The 22,344-nt window shown below is 51.5% G+C and overlaps 1 protein-coding gene across 5 annotated transcripts in view; it reads left to right on the top strand.

The window, feature by feature from the left end:
* The window catches only part of LIMS1 (LIM zinc finger domain containing 1), a 94,136-nt gene that overhangs the window by 28,917 nt on the left and 42,875 nt on the right, over nucleotides 1-22,344 (top strand). The window contains exon 1 of one of the 5 annotated variants that reach the window (XM_033401661.2): nucleotides 294-1,014. The exons of 2 other annotated variants lie outside the window; for them this stretch is intronic. Coding sequence is in view for 2 of the 3 variants with exons in the window: in XM_033401659.2 (XP_033257550.1) it covers nucleotides 21,420-21,526 (107 nt within the window). In the remaining variant the exon portion in view is untranslated. Of the gene's footprint in view, nucleotides 1-293; nucleotides 1,015-20,371; nucleotides 21,527-22,344 lie in introns of those variants that run through there. 2 more of the 5 variants (XM_033401659.2, XM_033401660.2) reach the window with 2 other exon arrangements.

Raw genomic sequence — 22,344 nt, 5'->3', positions numbered from 1 at the left:
CCTGGCTGGAAGTTTACTGTGCGTGTATCGTGTGAGAAATCCCCACCAGTCCTGAGGGTCAGGGTGAAGCTCAGGGCTGAGCCCCGAATCTCAGAGCTTTCTCTGCTCTGGCTTGCCTACTAGGCGCCAGACCCCCTGAGGTCAGATGCCCTGCAAGGGGCCTGCCATGCTGGAGGACAAGCAGAGGCCATGGGTTGTTTTCTTGTTTTCAAAGATTAGCCTCAGGGCCTGTAACCCAGGAATCTGCTCTGTAGTAAAGGAGGCGGTTAAGGTGAATCCCGGTGGGGAAGCCGTGTTCTTGCAGAAAGGTTGACCTAGTGGCTCCCGAGTTCTTCCTGCATCTCCAGCAAAGACCCCTTTATTCTTCCGTGGAAACTTGGCACGAGGCAGCCCTGGCTGTGAGTCAGCCAGGACAGAAGGAGCAGTTTCCACCGCTTGGCCTGACAGAGGGCGGCCGCCTGGCTCTGGGTTGGGCCACATCACCAGAAAGATGAATAAAGACCAGCTGCTTGACCTGATGTGCCAGAGAAGGCTTCAGAGATGCTCGGTCAGTTCACATGTGAAGGTGTCGTCAAGACCCAGAGGGGTTCAGCTCCTTGCGTGCTGACCAGTTATTATTTATTTTCCTCAATATTTTCCTGCATATTACAAGCGCTTTCAGTAAGTTTGTGGATGAACTTCTTGACTTAGTAAAGTATGTAAAACAAGCCAACAGGATGTGAGTTGTGACACTGGGGGTGTTGTCTTGCTTCAGGGCTGCGGGGTTATCGTGTAACACTGTCACGTGGCTCGACTGCGTGCAGGAAGAACCCTGATGTGGCTTCATCAGCTTAAATATAGTTCGGGGCAACAGACACTGAGTAGAGATGAGGAAGTTCTGTGCAGTGTAGGAAACAGGAGCTTTAAAGATAGCTCGCTGTGATGGGAACCCAGCTTCTGGAGCCCTGATAAATGAAGCGGGTAAGGGCAGACGCACAGAGAGGGGTCCCCCATTCCTGAGTCTGGAGGCAGCAGGTAAGGACCTCTTTGCAGAGGTGTGGCCATGCGTGTGCAGGGGAGAAGATGGGCAGTGGCCTCCAGAGCAGTGGAGGTGACGGCCCAGAGCAGCCAGTCGCAGGCTTCTGCTGTGTTTCTGGGTTTGTTTCCCCCCTGACCTGTCCTTCTCAGTCATTTGAAAGCAAACCTCAAAGACACTGGTCTAAACTTGCAAGTACAGTAGCAGAATGGTCTCCTAGTAGCCTTTGGCCGTGCTAATGTCTGCTTCTTGCTGCAGAGGGCAACGATGTGGCTGTTACTTCCTGTGGGTGTGTATTGTCAAATGTCTGTAAAAGCAACTGTATGTTTTATGGGTTTCACAGCAAGGGTGGGTGAGAAAGGGAGGTTATACTCTATGTTTGCAGAGAAAATATTAACAACCTTGATAATGTTCAGTGCCATAGAGTTTATGGTCCTGCAGAGACTTTTTCTATAAAAGACCTTAGGGATGCTTTTTGGCATTTTATTACATGAATTTTTTTTTTTTTTTTTTGGCGGTACGCGGGCCTCTCACTGTCGTGGCCTCTCCCGTTGCGGAGCACAGGCTCCCGACGTGCAGGCTCAGCGGCCATGGCTCACGGGCCCAGCCGCTCCGCGGCATGTGGGATCCTCCCAGACCGGGGCACAAACCCGTGTTCGCTGCATCGGCAGGCGGACTCTCAACCACTGCGCCACCAGGGAAGCCCTACTCTGCACCATTTGAGCATGTCTCAGGGTTGGAAGGAACCGCGTTCTGTTTAGCACCTGAGAATCTCTCCTCTTCAGAGCCTCCGCAGCCCGACCGCTGCTGCACAGACCTTCTCTTTCTTCCTTTGGCCTTTTCCTCCTTCAGTCTTCTCCCCTCTCTTCCCTTCCCCTTCCTGCCTCTGCCCTGCCCCTCCTCCACCTTCTCTAAAGGGGCGTGGTTGGGGGGCAATCCTGCAGTTCCCCCTCCACTCCCCCTGCCCCGACCTGACCTTGCTGTCCTTTTGGGAGGGATCCACGCACAGTGAGCTTCCTTAAGCCAGACCTTCAGAAGGGTTGGCACTCGTAATAAGTGATGGTGAATATTTGGGGAAAGTTGGGTGGAGAATAAGAGAATGGCATCATCGAAAAAAAAAAATAGCAAGGGGCTTCCCTGGTGGCGCAGTGGCTGAGAGTCCGTCTGCCGATGCAGGGGACACGGGTTCGTGCCCCAGTCCGGGAAGATCCCACATGCCGCAGAGCGGCTGGGCCCGTGAGCCATGGCCGCTGAGCCTGCGCGTCCGGAGCCTGCGCTCCGCAACGGGAGAGGCCACAACAGTGAGAGGCCCGCGAACCGCAAAAAAAAAAAAAAAAAAAAACAGAAAATGGCATCACCGAAGCAGGAAATCCAGTCAGGGCTGCCAGCCCAGCACGTTGCTAGCAACAGCTGCAAGGAAATCATAAAAGCGGCTTTTCCACAAACCAGCCAGAAATAAAGTCCAGACTGCCAAGTCAGGATATCTTAGTCAGGGTGCTTTTCGTTCCTTGTAATCCTGATTGGCCTGGCCAGTAATTGAAAGTCAGTGTTGAGTCTGACTTTACTTATTTCTCAGGCCACTGTAAAGGTCTTCATTTGTGGTGCATCTGATCAGACCCTGTGGTGAATAAAAGACGTATCCATGCGTCTTAGGAGACTGCAGGCGTGGGCAGGAAGTAGCTACAGTTATGGCAGAGCTACACTTAAATGTGGGCGGTAGCAGCCAGTTATTAATAACGGTCCTAAGGAGAACATGAGCCGCCACCAGAAGTTTGGAGTTAATTGTACTGATTTGTGAGTTCATGGACCAGCGCGAGGAGGTGGGAGAAGCTGACGGAGGACCGGAGCCGGCAGTGCAGCTGTGGGAGGGGATGGGTTCGCCCGGGAAGCTTTGCACACGCCCTGCCCTGTGAGGCTGAATTCCATGGACGTGGTTGGAGTGGAGAGGAAGGAAAAAAGAGACTCAGGATCCAGGCTCTCTGACTAACCCCGGGGTGACTGAATCAGCCACTGAGCGTGTCCACAGGATTTCTAAGACCTTAAAGGAAAGGGCAGCACCCTTACTGAGAACGCGCTTCCCCATGCTGACTGTGGAAATGCTTTCCTTTGGTTCTAGTCCTTGGCAACCCCCGAGGGAGCTTCATGTGCGCGCGTTACGGCCGGAGTCGAACCTGCCCCAGCTGATGAGGGTAGGGGTCCCAGCCCAGGCTGCCCTCCCAGCCCCACCCCGGGCCGTGCGGTTACAGTGAAAGGAATCAAAGGCTCCTGTTACCCTGAGTTTGGACGGGGTCGCCTGAGTTTTCAGTGCCTTGGCCTCAGGATGATTTCTGGGCCACACTTCTTGATTCCTTAAACGGGGCCTGTGACCTTATCTAGAACGGCCTGTCCAATAACATGTCACGTGAGCCACGGCCACTGTGTAGTTTAAGTTTTCCTAGCAGCCACGTGCAGAAAGGAACAGGTGAAACTAACTTGAATAATATGTTAGGTTTAACTCAAAAGGCCAAACTATTATCGTGTCCCAACTATATACATCCTGTGGTCACATTAACAATTACTGAGATGCTTTAGGCTTTGGGGAACTAAATCTTTGGAATCCTGAATGTACTTTACACTTACAGCATGCCTCAGTTTGGACTCGCCTCCCCTGAGTTGCTGTGTGTGGCTGGTAGCTACCAAGCTGCACAGCGTAGACCTAAGGAGAGGTTACTGAGACTCATCTAAACGTAGAGCTCTGTTTGAAGCCCTTGGGAGGGATTCTGGGTGGGCAGGAAGCAGCTTCGCCTGAGATAGAAAGGTCCCATTTACGGATGGCAGAACGTCACCGCACGTGTGAGCACGTTCCTGACTGAGGGGCCGTTCGTGGAGAGCAGTAAAGTCACGCGGCCTCAGTCTCCACTGCCAGCAGTGACCACAGGAAAACTGTGAGACCTTGACTGCCAGGCGCTGAACCACATACTTGGGCGGCATGACTTGTCTTGGCAAATCTACTGGCCATTAAGAATGGAAACCACAGCCTTTAATGTATATATGGACACTGGTGCCAAAGAATCTTTTCCTCCAGATGCCTAATGCCTTACTCAGATGAGCAGCTGTAGCGTCCGCCTGCGGAAACAGCCACAAGCAGGCGTCCTTACATGGGAATTTCCACGGACCTCAGCTCCTCTGCGGGCGAGATCCACCACAGTGCACACGTCTCTTCCAGCAAAGCAGAAAGTATTTTTAAATGTTCTTGGAATTTCCCCTTCCTCCTTTTCTTCCTGTGGTTCTGCCTACTTTGTCCTCTTTGCCCCACTTCACTTCTGTCTTCCAGTCTTTTCCCCTCTATACCCACTTAATCTGGTTGGTTTCTGTTGTTGAGTTGTGTGAGTTTTTTATAGATTCTAGATATGAACTCCTTATCAGATACGTGATTTTCAAATATTTTCTCCCATTCTGTAGGTGGCCTTTTCACTCTGTTGATTGTGTCCTTTGATGCACAGAAGTTTATAATGATGGTGTAGTTCCCATTGTCTGTTTTTACTTTTGTTGCCTGTGCTTGTGGTGTCATATCCAATAAATCATAACCAAAGCTACTGTCATGAAGTTTTTCTCCTATATTTTCTTCTAAGAGTTTTATTTGGGCTATTTGGAGTTAATTTCTGTTTATAGTATGAGATTAAGAGTCCAACTTCAGTCTTTTGCGTGTGGATATACATTTTCCCCAACACCATTTGTTGAAAAGACTGCACTTTCCCCATTGAGTGGCCTTGGCACCCTTGTTGAAAATCATTTGACCATATTTGTGAGGGTTTATTCCCAGGCCCTCCGTTCTCTTCCATTGGTCTGTGTGTCTGTCCTTATGCCAGCACTGCACTATTTAGATTACTGGAACTTTGTAGTAAGTTTTGAAATCAGGAAGTGTGAGACCTCCAACTTCATCTTTTTCAAAATTGTTTTGGCTTTGTGGGGTTCCTTGAAGTTGCTATGAATTTGAGGATGGATTTTTCTATTCCTGCAAGAGACATCACTTTGTTAGGATTTAGAGCCTCATTTTTTTCCCATTCATAAATGAGTTGTTGAGGATACGCTGAGATAAGAAAAAAGGGCAAAAAAATAAGTTATTATTCAATGTTAGTCTTCAATATATACCTCAAATATAGCTTTAAAAATAATTATTTATTTTGGCAATTCTCTGCAAAGATGAGGATTTTCAATACAACTTACTTTCCCTCTTTTCGTAAAATACTTTTTAACGATGTGCAGCCTTTAAGGGTTAGCGATTGTACATCATTAAGCATCCTCTCTATCCAGGACACCAAAAATAATTTGTTCTAATTAAAGTTAACAGAGCCGAGTGGCCAGAGCAGAGTCCCCTCACTTTAGGTATTTTTGCTTGTTTGGGGGGGGCAGTTAATCTTACTGAACCTCAATTCCGAAGTCCAGAAAATGATCCTTAAACTCAGCCTTTTTAATCCACCCCACAGGGTCATATTCCAGAATGCGGGTTCACAGTTGAAACTTACTGGAGAGGCTGAGGGGCTGTTTGTTGAGGCAGGAGACCTCCCCCTGCCCCCCATCACTCTGGCTTTGTCAGCCCCTTCTCTCAGCCTTGAGATGCCACAGCGGTAGGTTGGCCAAACCAGTTGGAAAGACGCACGCGGTTTTCTCAGTCGCACAGGTGAGAAGATGAGAGTTTTATGTTAGATCAGGTGGTCGCGTCAGTGGTAGCATCCCCTGGAGGTGACGGTGTGCCTGATGACAGCGCTGTGCAGACGGGGTGGGGGCGTGGCGGACCCTTTAGGAAGCTTAGCTTAGTGTAAAATGATTACATAACGTGGGTGGGTTCAGTCTCCTGTCCTGTATCCCTGGTAGGGGTGCGCACAACGAGAGCGTGGAGGAAAGAGTCTGGAGGTGCTTGGAGCAGTTGGATGGGTCGTTACCGTCTTAGTTGGACTTACTAGTCCAGAGCACTCTGGGGCGCTGAGGCTTATAGACCTTCACAGAAAAATGCACGGAAGCACATACACGAAAATTTTCTTATAACGTCAGGTTATTCGTGCTCCCAGCCTCTACCACAACACACGATTGTAATGGCAACTGCATTTCTGAGGTTTTTTTAGAAGCCTTGTATTAAATAGGACAGTTAAAATATTGTGAATTTTGATAACTCAATAAGCTGCAAATTCACTAGCACAGAGCGGTCTGGTACTTTCCGGCAGGTGCCTGTGTATGTGTGTGTTTGCCCGTGTGAGAGACAGGGACACACACAGGCTCTGTCTTTCCACTTCCACAACCAGAAGAATTTCTTTGCGCACGTTTCCTTTTTCTTCATTTTCCATAATGCAAACAGAAATACTGTTCTTTTAAAGCCTTCTCCTACATGTTCTACACATTAAATTCTAAGCTCTTTCTTAGACGTCCTGTTTATGGTGATAACCGCCAGTTACGGGTACCTGCCCCGTGTGAGGCTGTGCACGTCACCTCTGACCCCTGCCTCAGCCCTGCGGGGCACGCATGTTAGAATCAGGACCTGATGCACGTCACCTCTGACCCCTGCCTCAGCCCTGCGGGGCAGGCATGTTAGAATCAGGACCTGATGCACGTCACCTCTGACCCCTGCCTCAGCCCTGCGGGGCAGGCATGTTAGAATCAGGACCTGATGTGTAAGAAGCTGGCTCAAGACCCTCCAGCTAGTCATTTTCCAGTATATCAGATTCACAGTGAACCAAAATAAATATATGCTTTCGCCAAATTTATTACTTTACAAGTGGATGTTTTCACCAGGTGGGTCTTACATGTGATCTGAGGCGCAAAGAAAGCTTTCTGCTAAAAAATACCTCCCGTTGTGGGTGGTATTTCCATGTTGTTGGTCAGAATAATGAAGGTAACTGTCAAGTAAAAATGTTCTGGGGAATTATAGTTTCAATCCTTAACGTTTTAGTTTAAAGTAGTATGCCAGATGTTTTTTTCTTATCACAGCTTTAATAGAATTGAAGGAAACTTATGGCTTCTTATAAGCTGGGAGAAAGGAAAAATTGATTAGTACTATACTTAGAAGGAGAGATTGAAGACGGAGCAGCTGGGCGGTGAGCATCTCGGTGCAGGTCAGTGATGATAAAACACCCAGTTTGGAATTTTGCGTGGGATGGAGTCCTGATTGTTGGACACTAGCGATTTGGGGAGAGGAAGGTGTGTCTGCCCCGAGCACAGCACTCCCTGTTCTTCCCCGACTCCGCAGCTGTCACCTTCCTCTCTGGGCAGGTCGTCCCGTAGGGAGTGAGGCCCCGGCCAGGCGCGTGTGCGCGGGTCAGACCGTGTGTTGACGCTGTCATGTGTGCAGGCGCAGTGGAAGCTGGGAGTCTGTTTTCCTCTTGTAATTCCGCCCTCGTCCTTGTGGAGGCTGTGATTGTGGCTCTTCGGGGCATTCGCTTTGGGGAAGTGGGGTCGGATATTTTGCTTGAGGAGTTAGCATCTTATAAAGAAAAATCTGTTTTCTCGCGGCTCTCCAGTAAATGGTGCTTTGAGTGAGTTTGCCAGATGTGGTTCAGTCTGCAGGCTAATGAAATCTAGCCCACAGCCCGTGAGCAAAGAATGGTTTCGATGTTTTTAAATGGTTGAAAAAAATGAAAAGAAGATGTGAAAATTACACGAAACTTAAACACCAGTCTTGGGACGCAGCCCAGCATTTGTCTGCTGTCGTCCGGGGCCACCTCTGAGCCACAGGATCAGGTGAAAAGTCGTGACAGAGGCCGTGTGGCCCTCGTGGCCTGAAGTAGTCTCGCTCTGACCTTTATAGAAACAGTCTGCTGACCCTGCGGCGGAGGAGGTTAGCAGTCGTGAAGACGCTGTTTACCGTTGTCAGGTTTTAGACATCACTGCGTTCAGATCCTCGCAAGTTAAATCCAGTTCTGTGGAAATGACTAGATAGTGACATACTTTAACTACATCGAAACAAGTCTTCTCTTGGTCGCCATCCTCACGAGTGGATTTCTTGTAACCAGCATGAACTAGCTTCCTTCCTTCCTGTCCTGGAAGAAAACTGGAGACTCATCAGAGCCGCCTGCCCACTGCTCCTTGGAGCCAACCAAGGACCAGGGGGCGGGGGGCGGGGGGGCTGGAGTGTCTGTAGAGCTGCGGGGGCCCGCCCGAATCTTGTCAGCACGTGGCAGTCAGAGATGTGAACCTCTACCAGGTGAGAGCAGTTCCCCTGGGGGGAGGTTTGTGTTTGTTCTTGTTTGGGAGTGGTGGTTAATTTACATCATTCCTTTTTAAAGGAATCCCATTGTTTGTTGATTTCTCCATCTGGTGAGTCTCCGGGGATGCTGAGTCCTGCTCCCACTTGAGGTGCTGAGCCCCCACCCTGGCCTCGCCAGCCCCCGGTGCAGCTGAGACCCAGGCGTGACTGCCGGCTGTCGGGTTCAGAGGTGCAGGCAGGGATGCCTGCCATCATTCCTAGAGGACGTGGCTGCAGCGGGGCCGGGCTGGGGGGCCAGACACCCCTGCGGTGCTGTCTGCGCCTGGGGAAGATCTGTGACTGGCCGGCCGGTGGGCAGGGGGCTCTCTTTGCTGTTATGAGCTCAGTGCCTTGTTGATCCTGGAGATTCTGTGAATAGCCCAACATCCTTTTTTAAGTACCTCTTCTGCTGAAATTAACCTGAGGTGGTTTATATTGCCTGTATCCTAGAAAACCTGTGTGTATTGAGCTGAAAGTGCCCATTCAAAATGTCAAATATTTTGTATTAAAAATTTTTTTGAAACTTCTATTTATTCCTCTTGATATCCTACGTTGTCCGCCTTTTCCTCTTTATCCACAGTTATCTACTGTGTACCTGCCACCTGCCAGGCGTGTTGGTTAAATGTCAGCAGAGGAACGTTTCATGTTGGGCTGTAGTGATGCCTCACTTAGGTTATGTTGTGAAGGATGGTCCCGACGTTGGTCCCCAGGTTCTCTGTGCCCATGTCAACTTGGGGACAGCAGTGAGGAGCCCAAGAGCAGTTTAGGAAGGAAGGAGGTCAGACTTTGAAATCAGTACAGGACAGAGACCTGTAGTCACCTTGAGGGATGGAGTGACTGAATGTAGAAAGAAACAGAAGGAAACAGGTGAGGCCTGAGCACCAGGTTCCCCCGCAGCAAACCTGGTAGCTCGTGTGATGCCCCGGGACGCCCACCAGACAAACCTTCTGACGGTGACCTGACTTCTCACCTGGTCTGCACCCGAGAGGGGACGGGCTGGTCATGCAAGCTGAGTGTGTTCGTTGGCCTGGTGGTTACAGCCTGGATTCCTGGTTTTCACATCCGCTCTACACATGTTAATCACAGCTGCTGAGACGCATCCACTTTGGACAAACTGACAAAACGGGGTTGCCAGCCTTCAGAAACTGAAGGTCAAGCTTTTAAGCTTCTGAAAATTCACCAAGGAGAGCCTCTTTATGGGAAGCTGCTCACCTTCCCAGCACCCAGCCAACTGTCCCCATGATCACGCACCTTTTTGGGGTAAACTCCAGTTACGGTCGTGTATACGTTAGTAAGAAAAAGGATCACAATTTTGTGAGACACTTTAAAAAAAATCGATCAACATTCCTGTGTTTCTGCGAAGTTTCCAAACGTCAGTCGTTCAGCAGGCTTTTCTGTGGACCCACTGTGTGCTGCCTCCGAGCATCACAGTGTGGCAGGCGCCGTGGGGAGGATTTGTCTGCAGGAGCCCCTCCAGGAGCTCTGCGAGTCCCCACAGAGTGGAACCGTGTGGGGATCCAGATCTGCTACCAGCCCAGTGGGGCAGGGGTGTCTGGCAGCTCATCACGGGAGGGAGACGCAGAGCATGTGGACTCTGGGAGGGAGAAGTGGCTGGACGTGAGGCCGCAGGTAAGGAGGTGGTGAAGGCTTATGTCTCCTGTGACACCAGGGTCTCTGGACTTCTCCCCCTGGAAAATAGACATCGTCTTCCGAACTGAAACATAATATGCTCAGATTTGCATTTTTTAAAAAAAAATACAGGGCTTCCCTGGTGGCGCAGTGGTTGAGAGTCCGCCTACTGATGCAGGGGACACAGGTTCGTGCCCCGGTCTGGGAAGATCCCACATGCCGCGGAGCTGCTGGGCCCGTGAGCCATGGCCGCTGAGCCTGCGCGTCCGGAGGCTGTGCTCCACAACGGGAGAGGCCACAACAGTGAGAGGCCCGCATTCTGCAAAAAAAAAAAAAAAAAATACAGCTTTGACAGCAGTGAGGAAAAGAAGTATCGATGATGATGTGATACTTGTTTTTCATCGAGCACTCCCAATGTGCTTATTACTCCATTAATCCACGTCCTTTTCACAGTAGCTCCGTGGGGCATGGGTATAACCATCCCTTAGGAAGAAAAACTCTCCAGTAAGCCCCTGCCCAGGCTGGGATCTGAGCTCAAGGCTGACCGACCACGCCTGGCCCAGCGCAGAAGGGCGGGCCTAGGGACCTGGGGACAGCGGGGTGTGCGGTGGTGGCGTGGGGGACCTGGGAGGGCATGCATACGAAGGGAGGGGCGACGTGACCTTCCGCACAGTGGCTGGGCTGGTGAGAAGGGGGCTGCTGAGGGCGACTGGGGGTTTGGGGGCAGCGGAGGGCGAGGCGCAGCTTGATCAGGATGCGGGGTCGGGCGAGTGCCGCTGCACGCCCTCCCCCCCAGGGATGAATGGACCGCAGTTAAGCCAGTTGTCTGCTCCCTCCACCAAATAAGTGCGCCTGTGCAAATAATCTCACACGAGGACGTGTTCCCACATGTCTAGTTAAGACCACTGTGTATGAGCTTTAGGTTTGCTTCTCTCTAACCTGGGTGTTGGTGCTGATCTCAGGTAAAGTTTGCTATTAAAAGTGCTACGTTCTGCGCATCAGCGTCCATGCTGTGGACAGGTTTCTTTTTACTGTGTTCTTCCTGCTTCTTCTGGGTTTGGAGTAGAGGTCTTCATTCACCTACCAGGTAGTTGTGTCTGGAAGCCGGCCCGTCTCACCTGGTTTTGCTGGCCTTATGACTCATTTAACCCTCTTATCTCTGATGTAGCCTACATGCATCCTTTTTTTCCTACAGTTTATGTCCAATAACTTTCTCATTATCTTTGGGCTTCATAGCATAATGTTTCAAAAAAAGTTTTCTTTTTCCAGCTTTACTGAGATGTAATTGACGTATAACATTGTATAATTTTAAGGTGTGTAATGTGATGATTTGAGACGTGTATAGTTTTGCAAGATGCTTACCACAATAAGGTTAATTAACCCACCCATGACCTCACATAGTTACCATTTTGTTGTGCTGGTGAGAACATAAAAACTGTTCTCATGACCTCCAAGTATACAGTATTGTTAATTGTTGTCACCATGCTGGACATCACATCCCCAAAACGTATTCCTCTCGTAACTGGAACTCTGTGCCCTTTGACCAGCATCTCCCCATTTCTGCCCCACCACTCCCCAGCCCCTGGCACCTCCCTTCTACGCTGTTTCTATGGGTTCAATGCTTTTAGATTGCACATGTAAGAGAGATCGTGTAGTATTTGTCTCTCTCTGATTTATTGCACTTAGTGTAATGCCCTAAAGACCATCCATGTTGTTGCAAGTGGCAGGATGTCCTTCATTTTTATGGCTAGCACTCGTGTGTGTGTGTGTGTGTGTGTGTGTGTGTGTGTGTGTGTGTGTGTGTGTGTGGTTTTCTTTATCTGTTCATCCAGCAATGGACACTTGGGTGGTTTCCATGTCTTGGTCATTGTGGATAATGCTGCAGTGAACAAGGGGACACAGATATTTCTTTGAGATCGTGATTACATTTCCTTCAGATATATTGACCCGGAAGTGGAATTGCTGGGTCACATGGCAGTTCTATTTTTAGTTTGTTGAGGACCCTCCATACTCTTTTCCATCATGGCTGCACCAATTGACGTTTCCACCAACAGTGCAGGAGGGTTCCCTTTTTTTCCACATCCTTGCCAACATTTGTTATTTCTTGTCTTTTTTTTTTTTAATATTTATTTATTTATTTAGTTGCACTGGGTCTTAGTTGCAGCAGGCGGGCTTCTTAGTTGTGGCATGCGAACTCTTAGCTGCGGCATGCATGTGGGATCTAGTTCCCTGACCAGTGATCGAACCCGGGCCCCCTGCATTGGGAGTGCGGAGTCTTAACTACTTTGCCACCAGGGAAGTCCCTTCTTGTCTTTTTGATAATAGCATTTCTGATAGGTGTGAGGTGATAGCTCATTGTGATTTGATTTGCATTTCCCTGATGATTAGTGATGTTGAGCATTTTTTGTGTACCTGTTGGTCATCTGTATGTCTTTGGAAAAATGTCTGTTCAAGGATTTCCCTGGCGGTTCAGTGGTTAAGACTCTGTGCTTCCCATGCAGGGGGCATGGGTTCGATCCCTGGTCGGGGAACTAAGATCCCACATGCTGCACGGCCAAAAAGAAAGAAAGAAAGAAAAAAATGGCTTGCTCAGGTCTGGTGCCCTTTTTTTTTTGCTGCGTCCCACGACTTGTGGGATCTTAGTTCCCCGACCAGGGATCAAACCCAGGTCCACGGAAGTGAAAGCACCAAGTCCTAACCACTGGACTGCCAGGGAATTCCCTCATGCCCATTTTCATTTATTTATTTATTCATTCATTCATTCATTCATTCATTCATTCATGGATGGCTGTGTTGGGTCTTCGTTGCTGCGTGCCAGCTTTCTCTAGTTGCGGTGGGGGTATAACAACAATTAACAATACTGTTGACAGACACTGGGGAGGCTGTCAGACCAGGAGGGACAGCAGACCGGGAGCTGGGGACGTGGGCCCCGGTCAGGCTACTCTTCATTGCAGTGCACAGGCTTCTTATTGCGGTGGCTTCTCTTGTTGCGGAGCACGGGTTCTAGGCGTGCGGGCTTCAGTAGTTGTGGCACACGGGCTCTAGAGCTCAGGTTCAGTAGTTGTGGCGCATGGGCTTAGGTGCTCTGCAGCATGTGGGATCTTCCCGGACCAGGGATGGAACGCATGTCCCCTGCACTGGCAGGCGGATTCCTAACCACTGCGCGCCACCAGGGAAGCCCTCGTGCCCATTTTTAAATCAGATTCTTTTTTTTTTTTTTTTAGTGTTGAGCTGTATGCATTCTTTATACGTCTTGGATATTAACCCCTTATCTGATATGTGATTTGAAATATCTTCTCCCATTCTGTAGGTTGCCTTTTTATTTTTTTATTGTTTCTTTTGCTGGACAGAAGCTTTTCAGCTTGATGTAGTCCCACCTGTTGAGTTTTGCTTTTGTTGCTTGTGCTTTTGGTGTCATATACAAAAAAATCGTTGCCAAGACAGATGTCAAGTTGCTTTTCCTTTATGTTTCCTTCTAGGAGTTTATAATTTCAGGTCTTACATGTAGTCCTTAATCCATTTTGAGTTTTTGTGCATGGTGTAAGATAGGGGTCCAGTTTCATTCTTTTGCACCTAACGTGATGTTTTCTGTCTTCGGTGTTATTAAGCATCATTCAGAAGTGGTAAGAAAGGCTTTTAGTGTTGGTTACGTATCGAGTGGTGGACACTCAGGCTGTCGCAGTGGGTTACATTCCTGTGACGTTGCACCTGAGAATTAACAATGCCCTTTTTTAGACTTCCATTTCCTGAAAATCATGTGCATGTAATACCCTGAGAAGCCACATGGTGGCAGAAGTGGTGCTTTGAAACTTGGGGGTTTACAAACCTGCTCTAAGAGAACGTCGGCTCTGCATCTTCATCCTTTTTTTTTTTTTAAATGAAGGTGTAGAATTCAATAGAAAGAGCCTCCCAATACCCATCACCACCTTAAATAAAACATTACAAGTACAGTTGAGCTCTTGGTACACTTCCCGTTCCGATGATTTTCCCTCCTGCTTTTCCTCTGGGAGGGAACCACTCTCCTGTTCATCCTTTTATTACACACTGTGTGTTCTTAGCACTCATGGGGTTGTTTATTTTGTTTTAGATTTTAAATAGTGTGTGCTCTTTGTGATACTGTGCAAGCTGTGCTTTTTCACTCTCTCGGTTCTTAGGTAGGTTTATCCGTGTGGATTTGTGCAGCTTTAGTGAATTATTTTTCTTTGGTATTCCAGGAAGGGGTCGCGACTTGTTACATGCACTTTCCTGTTGACAGACACTGGGGAGGCTGTCAGACCAGGAGGGACGGCAGACCGGGAGCTGGGGACGTGGGCCCCCGTCAGGTCCCCTGTTGCTGTCCAACTACATACTTGGTCTCAAGAACACCCCTTTTCATTAGAATCTTTGCCTCTTTCCCCGAACACTTGGCCTGAGTCATCACACGTATCCTGAAGGGAGACAGCCTCCAAGGAGTCCAGGAATTCAGCGACGTCAAGGCTCAAGTCTGACGCCGTCAACTGGCTTCTGCCCCCGGAGCTATAGGAGGAAGGTCTGTGTCAGTGACCTCGGCCTCCTTCCCAGCCCTCGGCGGCCCGTCCACCGCGTGGACCCAGGTGCAGCTGGACTCCTGCCTCATTTCTGGGAGAGAAAGTGGGCAGGCGGGAGGACCGTGGTTTGAGTCTGTCTCCAGCCTGTGTTTACTCTGGGGTTGTCCCCAGGGCCTCTGTGCCCACAGTGGGGAAGGGACACCTCCCTGCCCCCTGGAGTTCTCGTTGCTGAACTAATAGTAAAACTGGTGCAAGACAGATGAACAGGAGAAGAAGAAACAAGTTTCAATTCCTGTGCACGGAGGTCTCGCAGAAATGGGACCTAAGACATGGCCAAAGCAGGTGGCTGTGTTAGACAAACAATAAATGTGTGAGGAATTGACGGCACTAAGAAACGCAGGCTGTGGGCGCCCAGTTAGTGAGGGGTCTGAACGGTCTGGCCCTGGGGTTAGTCACCCAAAGAGGTCGCGGGTTTGTTTGTACGGGCTGCCCTGTCTCTGGCCATTAGGGTGTCCTTCTCCCTCCTTCACACGGAGACTTATCTCCCGTTTCAGGGAGACAGGAGGGGGTCAGAGTGTCCCTCTTACATCGGCCGTTTCTTAAGCAGCTTTAATTCAGAATAATCCATGTGCTGTTGAGGGACATTTGGGGGCAGCTCACCCTGGACCCCAGCGCTGCCCTGCTCCTGTGTGCCCCCGAAGCTTCCTGGGCTGGGCTTGTCCGCGTTCAGACCTGGTGTGGATCCGCAGTCTCCCTCGTTGGCTGTGTTGCCCGTCAGGACCTTGAGCTGCTTGGAGACTCAGTTACCTCAAATGCATAGTGGGGACAGTAATGACCCACGGCTGGTAGGACGGAGGTGAACGTTGATGAGAGCGTGTTCCTCCGCTGTGAGCGGCGCTTACATCAGCTCCGCGGCGGCACAGCGTGCGCATCTTTGTGGCCCAGCCCTTTCTTTTGTAAGTACTCTTTGAAAACAGTTTTCTTAGATTCAATCAGTTTAAAATGCTGGCTCTCCGCAGGCAGGACTACGGCAGCACGAGTGCAGCCTGGGCTCCGCATCTGGTCTGCCACCGGTTCCTCTCCCTAAGACCCCCTTCCGCCCACTCCCCACCCTCCCACCCCGACCGCCACCCCCGTCTCCGCCCTGACAGCTCGGTCTCCCCGCTCTGGGAGAGGGGTCTTTGGACCGGAGAGACACCCCTGACTGGCTCTCTCGCCTCACCCCCCCCAAGCCCCTCGCGCAGCCTCAGGGCCTTTGCACGAGCTGAGCTGCTCTCTCCCCAAGCCTCCCCTCCCTCCAGCTCTGGGGGATCAGACCCGAGGTTCTGTCTCGGGAGGCATTCCCTGCGTCCCTGCCGTCCTCGCAGCAGCCTTGTCTCCTGTGACTTGACACATTTTCAGCTCCCTATTTATTTGTGGGTTAGATGGCTGGCAAGGTGTGCCCCCCGACAGAAAACTTCAAGATGAGACTTCACGCAGAACCCGGGGGTGTTTTGATGCCCTGGTGAAATGGTTTGGAAGTGGAAGTTGACAGTAGTAACTGGGGCATTGAAACCAGGCTGGGGCTGCGCAGGTGCTGTGGTCATGCTCACGACGCCCTGGAATTCCGGGGAGAAGAGCCATGGCCTCAGGAGCTCAGAGCCGCTGCCGGTAACTCTGCCGTCCAGGGATTCTTGCTCCGGGACCTTCGCCTGTTGGTTTTGTCACAGGAATGTTTAGTGTGGAAATGTGCTCAGCAGGTCCACGCCTGCTGCGGGGTGGACGGGTGGAATGAGTGGAAACAGTGTGTGGAGCAACTTTATACAGAAGGTGATAGCAAAACACATTTGAAGTCAAATCATGTGAAAATCTGGATTTTCAGCAAAGCTCTGTTTTGTGAACATACAACCACTAGAATTCCTTCAGAGAATTAAAAGTTATCCTATTTACAGAAGTTTAGCTTCATGTGCAGTCTTCTGAAACCGTGTTGACGGTGTCACATGGGGTTGCACTTGCCCGTGGATGGAGGCCGGGGCCCCGCTGACTCTGCACTGTCTCTCCCTGTGGCCTCGGCGTCTCCGCGGCTCGTGTATCAGGCGGGTAGTCAGGGTCCCTTCCTGGGGTTTTATGTGCAGCTCGGCTCTTGGCTGTGGAGCAGGTGGCCGGGGAGAGGGCCGAGGCGGGGGTCAGGCCCGGGGTCGGGGGCACGGCCGGCCGAGTGTGTGAAGCCAGCCTCAGGCCCCGTCTGGGTCCGGGGCGGGAGCCTGACCTGCGGGGAGGGGTGAGCGTGCCAGGAGCCTGCCAGCCTCGGGCCCTCCCCTGCCGTGGGCGCTTGCTGAAATTTTAATCTGCAGAAAAGACCGTTCAGATCATCGGATTCGACCGCTCTGTTTCCGAAGGGAAAGATTGAGGCCTTCGGGAGTGATGTGACTCGTGTGCCTGCCTGCCCGCCGGCCGCAGCCGGGACGTTGCCCACGTGGACCCACCAGCCGGGTGACCCCGGGCTCCCTCTGCACCCTCGCACCAGCTTGTCCCCCCTCGGCCCCGTAGAAAGACTGGTGGGTGGGGGTGGCCTGCAGTTTTGTTTTAGACCCTTCTGAAGGACGCAGGGAAGCTTGCTTGTTGCGGTGCGGCTTTGGGAATGCTCTGTGATTGTCTCGCGAAGACGGTGGGTGACCCGTGTCGATTCTCTTGTTTCTGGCGGCTGACCTGTCGGGTGTCAGACTTCGGCCGAGGCTCCCCCGCCTGCTCGGCGAGAGGAGGGTCGAGGGGATGTTCAGAGGGGCTCGCAGACGGGCCAGGGACCATGTCTTTGGTGATTTTTTCTGATGCTTCTGGACGGTGGATTCTGCCCTCTCACACTCTGCTCTGGTCGACTTGAACTTGAACCTGCACCCGAGAATCGCTGAGGTCCGAGCCCTCGTGTGACACCCGGGACATGCCTGGGGGCCGTGTGGAGGACGCGGGGCTGGAAGTGAGAGTTTTGGAGACGGAGCATGGAAGGAGGGAGGACCGTGCTCTGCTTTATCAGAGAAGCTTTACTTCCCCTGGAGGGGATTATTCATAGGATAAAATTTAAACTAAAAAGGATTCATTTCCATTAAGTGCAGAGTGGTTGCAAAACAAAATTCTTCTCTTACCGCATGTGTACAAGGAAATTAATGGCCTGGAAACTTACAGCCGCTCGACCGTCTGCAGGCCTGAGGCCCCTGGTCTGGAAGGTCTGCTAACGGGGCCAGCAGCCAGCTGGGCCCCGAAGCCAGGGTGCAGCCCTCAGTGCTGCCGAGAAGGAGCCGTCAGCGCAGAAACGCTGGGGACGGGTCTTAGAGGCTTGACGCCTAATTAGGTTTCTTTACCCGCCAGAGCCTGAAGCGGGTACTGGGACCAAGTACACTGAGAACTGGACTGAGTCAGGTAGAGGGTGGCTTTTTAGTTCTTATCCCCAGTGGAAAGTGTTCATACTGGTGGAAGGTGTTGCTCAACTACAAATGTGCAGCATCTGAGTTTTTGCAATCTCACAGGCAAGTACAGTTTTCCTAAACCGTGGAATGGATGTGCCTTTTAAGAATCTCATTTAGGTAATGTCGAGTGTTAAATGCACAGACAAAACAAAGCACAACCAGTTTCAGAGCTCTGGAGCGTTCATCTGAAACGCAGCATCATCATGAAGTGGCGAGGCTCTCAAAATCAATCGCTCGAACAACTAAACCAGAGAACTTCCTGAGCAAACGCACACTCTACCACGTACCTGGCCTTGTAAGACGCAGCGATACAGTAGCTACACGGCTGCCCTGGGAGGGCTGTTATCTGGGGGGGGAGGGGGGGTGGAGACCCTGGTGAGAGTGAGCGAAGGGTCTCCAAAGCCCTCCTGTGAGAGGGACCCCTGCGCTGAGTCCAGAGGCAGGACTCGGGGCCAGGACGCCCCATCTGTCCTGGGACCACACTCAGCACGGGGATCAGCCGTCGGGTCACCCCAGGGTCTTCCAGGACCCGCGAGTGACCGGTTTACATTTGGAAAAAACTCCTGGAAATTTGGAGGGTAGAGTAGAGGCGGGTGAGGCCAGAGGCAGAGAGATGACTGGGAGGTGGAGAGAAATGGGCGGGGTGGGTACAACAGGGGCTCTTCTGTACCAGCGTCTGGCCTGCAGTTGAGGTCAGGGTCCCGCCCTGGGGCAGAGGCGTCTGTGCAGGTCAGAAGGTGAGTCCACCTGCCAGTGCCCTGAGATGGGGGCAGTGTTGTGCTCGCATGCATTTCTGAGACTCACTGACCTTGCTTGGATTCACAGAAGGTCGGTGACCGCCTCCCCGCTACACTTCGAAAGGTAAAGGGCGGGGTCAGAGGTCAGCCTGCAGAGCGAGGCCGGTGTGATGATCCCTGGGGCTTCCTGCTTAGTCATTTCGACCAAGAGCACAAGCCTACTGCAGAAGGGAGTGCCTGCCGAGCTGAAGGCATGTTTTGCTGTGAGTCGGAGCTCAGCGGGGGCAGTGGGCAGACAGGTTCGCAGAGCCGCCACCCCGCGGTGCCCCCTCGACACGTTCTGTGAACCTTTGTTCATTGACAGCCGCTGGGCTCTAAGGGAGGCAGCACTGCCCTTCGGAGTCCGTTTATGCCACGAAATGGACGTCCCTGTATGGACACCCACGTGGACCTCCCTCAAATGCTAAGACAGTCGTTTGAAATTCAGAGCTCATTTAAAATAGGCCTGATCTACAGTCCAGGCTCAACTGATAACTTTCTACGGGAGGGCGTGAAAGGAGGGAACTACGGGGATGGGGACTCTCCTGGCTTCACGTCGCCTGCCGCGTCCCAGGGCTGTGCCCTCTGTCCCTCTCTCCCCCCACGCAGATGCACAGAAACCATTGTTTGGGGGTGTCATCTGGCTGCAGCCTGAGCCATTGTGTGGTAGAGAGTTGTTCCCTCCCAGAAATGGGCGCCCCTCCCTGGCTGCCTGTGGCGGGGAGGGAAGGGTACCACTGTCTCCCACTGTCTGTGTTGTTAGTGAAATGGCAGTGGTTAAAGGCCTTTGCCCAAAGCCCCAGGATTTAATTTTATGCAGTTGTGACAAGCATGGATCTACTGAAGTTTGTATGTGTCAGCACAGCCATTTTAAAAGTCTGCAGGCAAGAATTGTTTCAGTTTGTTTTACATAACTTTTCTTCCCCCTGTTCACATCCTTTTAACTTTAGACTCATCAAATACAGGATTCGTCCTACACGGTAGTGTTTCCTGTCTTGTCAACTTTACTAGTTTCCAAGCCTTTTCCCTTGTCAGCAGGCTGCATTACTCTATTGCAAGTTCTCTTTAAAAATCAAGCTCTCTTATGTTCATTTTCCTGTCGAAACAAGTCCTTTTCAACGTTGAGGCTTCTGTGTTTGCAGTGGCTACAATTAGTTTGTATTTTATTCCTCAGGCATCTATTCTGTTTTGATGCCTACAGTTAAAAAAAAAAAAAAGATTGGTGCTTGTTTCTCTGCGTTTTTCACCTGTCATGACAAAAATGTGAGAATTAGGCGCTTTAAGGAATCCTAATTTTGTATGTTTCTATTACTGTAAACTTCAAACTTTTCTGTGTTTTATGTCTCAGTAGGATCCTAGAGCTTTGTTCAAAAGGTATATGTAAACCTTCTAAATTTTTCCTATTTATTTTTGAATGTGCAGGGTATTCCAAGTCCAGCAGGTATAGAGCAGTGGTTACAGAGAAGCTGTCTTCTGCTGCTCTGCCCCTCCCCCAGGCACCCAATGTTACCAGTTTTCTGTGTATCCTTCCAGAGAGAGGAAGAGATACATTTGTCCCTCGATTTTTTGGGGTAATGTTTTGTCACTAATTACATCAGTGTGGTAACAAAATTACTAATTTTCCCCCTGCATTTTCTTTAAAAACGTATGTTACACTTCGATGGTGACTGTAAAAAGTTGTGTTTCCACTGGGGCGGGCGTGGGCAGGTGGGGAGCCGGGGCCGCAGTCCTGAGTGAAGGGGTGAGATGCAGAGCCCCCTTCCTTGGGGTCCTGAGTATTTGAATTTATAATATGGATCCTTCTAGAGAGGGGAATGTATTAACTCTTTAACTCTTGGTGTGAAAAGAACTTTCAGACCCATTTCTCTGCGCTCTTGTCCTGGAGGGGATTCTGGGAGAAAGATGCTGACACGCAGAGAAACTGCCAGCACCGCAAAGCCAAGCTGTTGGCTGAGAGCAGGCCCGCGCTCGCGCCGGCGGGGACTCGTCCTGAGAGGGGCTGAGTCAGACCCGCCTGCTGCCGCGCGGCCGTCCTGCGGGGTCCGGGGACAAGGTCGTGCCCCTATGATCTGTACCCCACGCTGCAGACACCCACCCACACCCCACACCCCAGGAACCAGACCCTCCCTCCTGAGGCGGTGGCCGCTGGGATCAAACACGCAGGGACAGCAGTAGGCGGGCAGTGTGCGCATCTCCCGCGAGGGGACCCGTCTCGGTGGGCGGCTTTGGGTGTAGAGAATCGCGGGACGGGGGATGGCAGAAGAAACCACCTCCCTTTCAGTTATGAATTTTTGAGTAACACTTAATGGGGGAGGAAAAAGACACTTCCTTCCTTTCTGAAGAGGATTTAGAGCACCGTGGAGAGAGCGGAGCCGGCGTGCTGCCCTTCAGAACTGCTTTTCCGTTTGAAGGAAAACGTCCCAACGAGCTCATGATGCCCAGGCACTTCTTGAAACCGACGGCTGCGTGTGAAGTGTTGGTGGATTTCCTGGCCCAGAGAACAGGGCAGGACCCTTCTTGAGTCACGACCTTTCTGGAGCGTTTTAGCCCGGTTTTGATGCAGAACGATGCTGGAACGGCCCACGCAGGAGCCGGTGCGATTGCTCAGGGCAGCCGGACTCTGCTCGGCGGTAGCACGTGAGCACCAGGCCCTCCCAGGTGCCGGCGCGGAGATACGGCCGCCCGCGGGAGGGTGTGTACCCGGCAAGCAGGAAGCGCGGCCGCCGGCGCCCCGGGCCAGGTGTGCGCGAGGCGGTCCCCAGCTCTGGCGGCCGCCCGCCCTCCGGTGCCGGACTCCGAGGGTCGCAGTCCGGGAGCATGACGGCTTTACAGCTCAAAGAGCTCTCGCAGTCCGGGCTCTACCGCCGGAGGAGGGACCGGCCGGACAGCCTGCGGCTCCCGGGGCAGCAGGAGCAGGCGCTCAGGTGAGTGGAGCCCGGCGGGAGGGGGAGGGGCGCCTGGCAGCCTGAGCCCCGGCCCGAACGGAGGGTGAGCGGCGAGGGGCGAGGGGCTGAGCCCCTGGCGTCAGCTTCCCAGCGCTGCAGCCTCGCTACACCCCCAGGGCCGAGGATCGCGGAGGGAGGGTTAGACCTGCCCGCCGCTGTCGGAAGGCACATCGCTTGGGCTTCTTAGGGCGCGTTTCAGAGGGACTTTTCTCTGCGTTTTGACGGTGAGGGTCGCGGGTGGTGTCTTGGGTGGGCGTCAGGGTGGTGTTCTTCGGTGTCGACATGGATTTCACAAAGGAGGGCAGGGCAACTTTTGAACGTAACCTGGGAGGGAGACCTTTCTAACTGAAAAGGTTAGGGGTTTCTGTTTCCACCGTTAATTGGCCTAAAACAACACGGTGTCAGTTTTGCTTACCGCTACTGAATTATCTTTAGGTTACAGGTTCTGAGCAGCCGCTGCGCGCTAAGCTGTTACTTAGACTGCTGTGTTTGCTGCGAGGGGTGGGGCTCGGAGCTGACAGCAGGGACCCTTCTCCGCGCACGCGCGCTGGGTGGCACCTCAGTGCCTTTGCGGACACTTGATCCACGCGTTTGAAAGTTCCACTCAGGTGGTGAAAGGAATAGATACGTTTTATATATGTATATAGTATATAATAATTATATCCTCTCTCTATATATATTTCATCTATAAATTCGCTTTTAGAGTTTATTTTAAATTCTTTAAACTTAACAAGAAACAGTTGACAAGGAAGCCCTTTAAACTTGTATTAACCTTGTGTACAGATTTACTGCAGGAG

Source organism: Orcinus orca, chromosome 13 (genome assembly GCF_937001465.1).
Source record: "Orcinus orca chromosome 13, mOrcOrc1.1, whole genome shotgun sequence".
In the NCBI taxonomy this organism is placed as follows: domain Eukaryota; kingdom Metazoa; phylum Chordata; class Mammalia; order Artiodactyla; family Delphinidae; genus Orcinus; species Orcinus orca.
This window is presented reverse-complemented; position numbering and strand designations above follow the sequence as displayed.